The sequence below is a fragment of the Castor canadensis genome, chromosome 5 (assembly GCF_047511655.1).
Source record: "Castor canadensis chromosome 5, mCasCan1.hap1v2, whole genome shotgun sequence".
Lineage (NCBI taxonomy): Eukaryota > Metazoa > Chordata > Mammalia > Rodentia > Castoridae > Castor > Castor canadensis.
In genome coordinates, this window is record NC_133390.1 from 132,064,090 (window position 1) to 132,070,592 (window position 6,503).

The window sequence follows — 6,503 nt, forward strand, 5'->3', positions numbered from 1 at the left end:
CAAGCCCCAGAGAAGCATAGACTCTTCCCCTGCATGACCATCCACTTTTGGCCTTCCATAGCCTGCTGGAATATGATACTGTGACCAAGGAAGTGAAAGTTTTATTGGACCAGTTGCAGTTCCCTAATGGGGTCCAGCTTTCTCCTGAGGAAGACTTTGTCCTGGTGGCAGAAATGACCATGGCCAGGATACGAAGGTACATGTGATGTTAGCCAGCTGTCAGTTGTTTGCTAGAGCTTGCCACGGCCTTTGATGGGATGGAAGCAGGTTGACAGGAGTTTGAGGTATATAGCAGGTGCCTCTCCTTTGTATAATAATGTTGATAGTAAAGTTGAAGGATGGGTTTCCTTCCTCAGTTCTTAGCCTTCTTGAGAGTCATAGTCTGGGAGAGCAACTTAATTTAATGCCAGCTGTACAGCCTGGGTCTCATTTCCCTGTTGGGTGGGAGTTGGTTCATCTCACCTGTTTCTTTGGTCAAGCTGCACGCAGGGCCCTCGGGTGTCATCTCCACAGCTGTGTCAGTGTTATGATGGACACATTTCCAGTAGTTTCTATACATATATTTGGACTAAGGCCAGTTTTGAATTTGGCTGATTTTTTCCTAAAATTGGGGCGGAGGTGTTACTGCTCACTACCTGCTTGGATATTTTTCAGAGTCTACGTGTCTGGCCTGATGAAGGGAGGAGCTGATATGTTCGTGGAGAACATGCCTGGATTTCCTGACAACATCCGACCTAGCAGTTCCGGAGGTTACTGGGTCGCTATGTCAACCATTCGCCCTAACCCTGGGTTTTCCATGTTGGATTTCTTATCTGAGAAACCTTATATTAAAAGAATGATTTTTAAGGTAATTATAAAAACTATAGTTCCAAAAAGCAAAATAAAAACGTATCTAATTAATGATTTTTGTTTTTGCTTTTATAGCCTTAAAAGTTCTAGTTCTACTTATGATAATAATGACTACCTATAAACAGATTTTATTCTTCACCCTGAAATATAAAATTTAAGCCCTTTGAGTTATTTTCCCTTTTCCTTGTGGTTTCTGTTTCTGGGTATTTTTGTTACCTCACCATTGTGACTGCTGGGTCCTCCTTCCTGCCTGTCAGTCTCATTCCTCCCTCTCTGCCATGGCTATTTTAGACCTCCTTTGCCCTCCTCTGGACCCTGTGACTTTGCCTTCCACCCTGCCCTCTTCACAGAGAAAACAGTCATCGGTGCATCTTCCTTTCCTTCCTGTGGCCACATGGATAAACCCTCTTACCTCCACTTCCATTCTGACTGCTGTCTTCTGCCTTCTCCATAGGATTCTGCCCTTTGGCCTCTTGACACATCAGACTCTTTTGCATTAACAAAAACTACCCATCCCCACCAATGGCCAGTCACAGCCCCTTTGACATGGCCTTTAAACATGTGTCATCCTACCATTTCCCTAGTGCCTTCCACAAAACACCTCATTGCAGGTCAGCACGTTTACACTGTGGAGAAGTAACTTGCTGACTTAGTTGCTTGTATAATGCAGAAACCTTTTTCAACAAACTGAGGAGGTATTTGAAATTGATACTGAATATTTGAACAGATAGAAAAATTTGTAAGGTAGGGTTCTGGAGGTAGCAGGCAGCAGTTACTGAAAATCCACAGTGCTGGTGTATGCATAGACCCACTGAGGGGCTGCATGCACATTCTTAGTGAGGCTGGCCCATGGCCTTTAGTGATGCAAGTTCAGTCTCTGTGGAAAAAACTGTCAGAAGTCTGGTCCTCCTGTGCCTTATTGGCTCCAGAGTCAGCCTCTGTCCCTGCTGAGAACATATAATGATGCATGTGATGCCCCTTAGCCAAGCATACTGAGTACTCGATTTCTATAATTGTCAGTGTTCTACAGCAGGAGTGAAATTGTCACCTGTTGTCTATTGTGGGGCGGGGGGTTGTATCTCTACTTCCTAAAGAACATGAACCTCATCAGAGTAGGTTTGTTTTTTTCCTTCTTTTTTTTTACTAGTTTTTATTCAGCACCTCCAACAGAGCCTGTACATAGCATTCACCATCTGTGAGTCACCAGGAGTGAGTGATTAGAGTGCTCAGGTAGTAAGTGTGGCCAGGAACCAGCTGTCCCCAACTTGGCGGAATGTTTTCTGGAGATGTGAGAGCACTGATGGTTGGGGGTCCCTGGGGCAGGAGAGAGTGTAGTGTCTTTTGTGGCCTGGAGAGATCATGGGAGAGGGAGGAGAGGACCACAGGTCGCTAGATTTGGAAAGGTTAGATTTTATTTAAAATGTAATCTAAGGCACTGGAGATTTTTAAAAAATTACTTTTGAAATAATATTAAAGTTACAGAAAAGGAGCAGAAGGGTATGAAGAACCTTTTTCCTTGAACTGTCTGCAGGCAATTGTTGACCTGATTCCCCATCTCTCTCAGATACTGTAGTGGTTTTTTCCTATAGCAAGGACATTCTTCTTCATTACCACCAACCCAAACCAGAAAACTCAAGTGAATATCTTAGGACTGTCCAATTCACATGCCACTTCAGGTTTTGCCAGTTGCCCTGTTGTCCTTGATTAACCCAGGATCAAGCATGTTGTTTGTCACAGCTCTTTATTCTCCTTTAGTTTGGAGCAGTTTTTTTTTTTCTTTTTTAACTGGACTTTGAATTCAGGGCCTCCCACTTGCTAGTCAGGCACTTGAGCCACTCCACCTGCCCAGTCTTGCTTTGACTTTTAGACATTGATTGTTTGGGAAGCTGACAAGTCACTTGTGTAGCAGAATGTCTCTCCCTGTGGGTTTGTGATGTTGGCTCATGATTAGATTCAGGCTCTACATTGCTGGCAGGAACAGCAAGAAAGTGCAGAGTTGGGGGTGTGTCATGTCAGTGGCCCTGTTAGTGGTGGTGGCAACTTTGATTCCTGATTCAACAGAGAATGCCGGGCTTCCACTGTGAAGTCACTTTTTCCACTTGTAGTTAATGAGTATCTTGTGGGAGCATTTACAGCTAATCAGTGCCATCTTGTGGTTTCCTATAATATTACTGCCTTTATTTATCTTAATGCTCTTACTGGCCAGCTGTGGGCAATGGTAGCCCCTTCATTGTGACTTCTGACCTTTGGACACATCCCATGTCCTCACTGTCTAGCACATAGATTATTTCAGGTTCATGTTGTATTTTCCCTGCCCCCAGCTCTGGAATTGGCCATTTCTCCAAGGAGCACTGGTTCCTTCTGGAAGAGGTCTGGGTGCCAAGTATACATATGTATTTGTCTGTGAGCTGCTCCCAGTTCCCCTCATGGACAAAGCTAGGGAATGTAAACATGCACTTATACCTACATTTATTTATCATGTTTGTTTAAATTAAAAACCATAGTTCATGCAGATACAGCCTAGCACCATAAGGTTTATCCTAGTTTTCTCTATTTCTCCTTATATTTGTCTTCTCTTCTTTCTCTTTTTTTTTAAAGACAGGGTCTATGGTAGCTCAGGCTGGCCTCAAACTTGCAATCCTCCTGCCTTCACTTCCCAAGTACTAGGATTATAGCCACTCCAGTGAACCACATATTTACCTATTTAATCAATTCTGCCAAGTGTAACCAGTCTGTAACCACTGCATACCTCTCTGATGTGGCCCTTGCTGGGCTCTAGGCCAATCCTTCCCTGACCATTTGCTAGAGCCTGCCTTTCCCTTCAAGGACTCTGTTAGTCTGCACCAAGCTGTCCCTTCCTCACTCCATATGGCTCTGACAGCTTGTGCATGGCCACCCTACCCCATTGCAGGGACACTTCATTATCCTAGGTGTGCCCTGACAACCTGGTTTGAGTCACTGTCCTCTGCACATATCTGCCCTGCTCAGCCACACAAGCAGCTTCCTGTCTGGGTTGTTCAGGTTAGGAGTGATGTAGCACAAAGAAGGTCTTAGAAGATAACTGTAGCTGCAGAGAACAGCTTGTAGCAGGGCTTGGTTAGCTGTGGGGGGACTAATGGGGAGTTGTTCCAGTAACCAGGGAGAGGTTGGTGGTAGCACACATGTGGCAAATTGCAAGGCTCTGAGGGGCAGGGCTTGGTCTCCCTGGCCTGATCTCCATTGGCTTGGGGGTGGGGGTGGCAGAGCATGATTCCTGTCTCCAGAGGTACCAGGTCACTCCTTGATAGTGAGGGGCCATGTTGTCTGTCTTCTCACAGCATTCTCTTGGTCAGAAGGTAATTCTCCACTGTGCTTCTCTTCCAGCTGTTCAGTCAGGAGACAGTGATGAAGTTTGTGCCACGGTATAGCCTGGTCCTGGAACTTAGTGACAGTGGTGCCTTCCGGAGAAGTCTTCATGATCCTGATGGGCTGGTGGCTACCTACATCAGTGAGGTGCACGAGCATGATGGGCATCTGTACATGGGCTCCTTCAGGTCCCCCTTCATTTGCAGACTCAGCCTCCAGTCAGTTTAGCCAGCTCAGCAACTGACCCCACCATGCGTGCTAGGAATTGCCACACTCGGCCACCATATCTTGTCCGGGAGTAGCTGTGGACATAGCTCTGTCCTGTGTACCTTTCAGCCCTCAGAGGTGTGGTGGGAATAGCTGCTGCAACCCCAACGATGTGCAGACTCTGAGGTGTACTCCTCACCTGGGCTTGACTTCACCTGTAGAGTGAAGTATAACATATCTGCCACAGGGAAGACAAATTCATGTAAAGCCATTTTCTCTTAAGAGAAAAAAAAAAAAAACTCTCAAGTACAGTAATTGTGTGGAACTTGATAAACTCCATGCACTTTTAACAGGGCTCAGGGTTTGGTAGATAGAGCAGGAGATGAGCTGCCCAGGGATCTTATTGTTGCTACTGGTTCTGTCCTGCCAACCTCAGTCTTTCTTCTGAAATGGGATCTTTTGTTTTGTGTGTGTATATGGGCTGGGGAGCCTTGTACAAGTATGTTGAGGTCAGCTGGTAGATGCTGCACAAACCAAGACCTAGATTGTGCTCTCAGTTATTGTGTGAAACACTGATCCTTGGGCCCTGGGTATTTCCTGCCACAGTAGAGGGGCATCTGCCCACACTCCACCTTCTGTGGCCTAGTGCTTCTTCATATCAGAGGTTTGCAGGACTCCTGAGAAGGTGACTAGGAGAAGCAGGCCAATTTGAGCGGCCCTTGAGAAGACTTGGAGGGGCTTTTTTTCTGTGAATACCTGACTCACTGGAATTGAATGATTGAGCGATTCACTACCTACACTGGGAAGCATTTAGAAATGTCATTTTTAGGCCTTTGTTCTTCACCTCTAGACCCACAGATGTGAGTAGTGCACGTGTTGATGTCATACTTGTGCTAATGTAATAAGCCTTGCAAACTCGCTGTATTTCTTTAAGTATGTTTGCATGCTGGTCTTAATTTTGATAATAATAAATAATGTTAAATCCACTTTTCTGTTGTTTAACCTTTTTGATGGTGTGTTCTGGGAGTTTCTTCTCTTTCTTAATTATTTTTCTACTTTAATTATTTAACAGTGTTGATAAGAGGATTATTTTGGAGAAGGTGTTTTAGGGCCAAGCAGCCCATCTGGTGTGCTCAGAATGGAAGCTACAGGACCTCTTGGCACTCAGCTGTGCTTAGCTGTCTGCCTCCCAGCATTGATTCATCTTGGCTAAGTTCATAGTAGAAGTTTTTTCTGTTTACCATCCTACACCATGGGGTTAGCACTTGTTCCTTTTCTTCCTGGATATTTGTGAGAACACACGAGATTCTGTCTCTGGAAGCATTTGAAATAACTTGACAGACAATATTTTAAATAGGTAATGATACAGAAATTCAAAGAGAATAGATAGCTGTGGTAAGTGGAAGCCATGTGTGTTGTTAACCATGCTGGCCCTGGCCCTTCCCCCAGTACTGCTCAGTTCATGTTGGGGAAGTGCAGGGGTTTGGTGAGGGGCTGGTCTTGCCTAATCTTGTTGTGTCATCTCCCTAGAACTGGTGTTGTGTGGAATAGAGCAGCAGCAGAATAGTGGCAAGATGGGCTTCAGTCCAGTTGATGCAACCCATGTTTTATCACAACAACTGTCAATATTATTCATATAACTTTTTAGGAAAGAAAATTGAATAGCCATTATTAAATACTTCTTAATAACTAATGCTTTGCCTCATATATTAGGTATAAAAGAATAATGTAATACTCAATTATTCTGTCATTAAAAACAATTTAAATGTGCTGGGCCTGTAAGTTGACTTCTCAATTCTTTGAGAACAGAGAGCTTTGCATTTAGTGCTAAATTCTCGATGGTGAAAAAAAGCTGGTAAATTGTTTTTCACAGTTTTCAGCAAAGGAATCTTGATTTTTGACTCAGATGTTGATTTTGTCTCCAAGTGTCATTTCCTGTGTTTTATCTGGTAATTTGGCATGATGAGGTACAAAAGATAGTCTTATTGGGTTTAAATATGTGAATACTTTTGCTGTAAACATAAAAGGAATTTCCTTTAATGTGAATTAACACATGCCTCTTTATCTATTACAAAAACTCCATTGGTATTCAGTTATTACCT

At 43.9% G+C, this 6,503-nt stretch overlaps 1 protein-coding gene across 6 annotated transcripts in view; it reads left to right on the top strand.

Annotated features, from left to right (window-relative positions):
- Positions 1-5,387, top strand: part of Apmap (adipocyte plasma membrane associated protein) — a 47,558-nt gene extending 42,171 nt beyond the window's left edge. For all 6 annotated transcript variants that reach the window (XM_020171577.2, XM_074074211.1, XM_074074209.1 and 3 more), the window contains 3 exons: positions 62-196; positions 655-847; positions 4,213-5,387. In XM_020171577.2, coding sequence (XP_020027166.1) covers positions 62-196; positions 655-847; positions 4,213-4,422 — 538 coding nt within the window. In that variant the 3' untranslated portion in view covers positions 4,423-5,387. The remainder of the gene's footprint in view (positions 1-61; positions 197-654; positions 848-4,212) is intronic.
- The last annotated feature ends 1,116 nt before the right edge of the window (positions 5,388-6,503 follow it).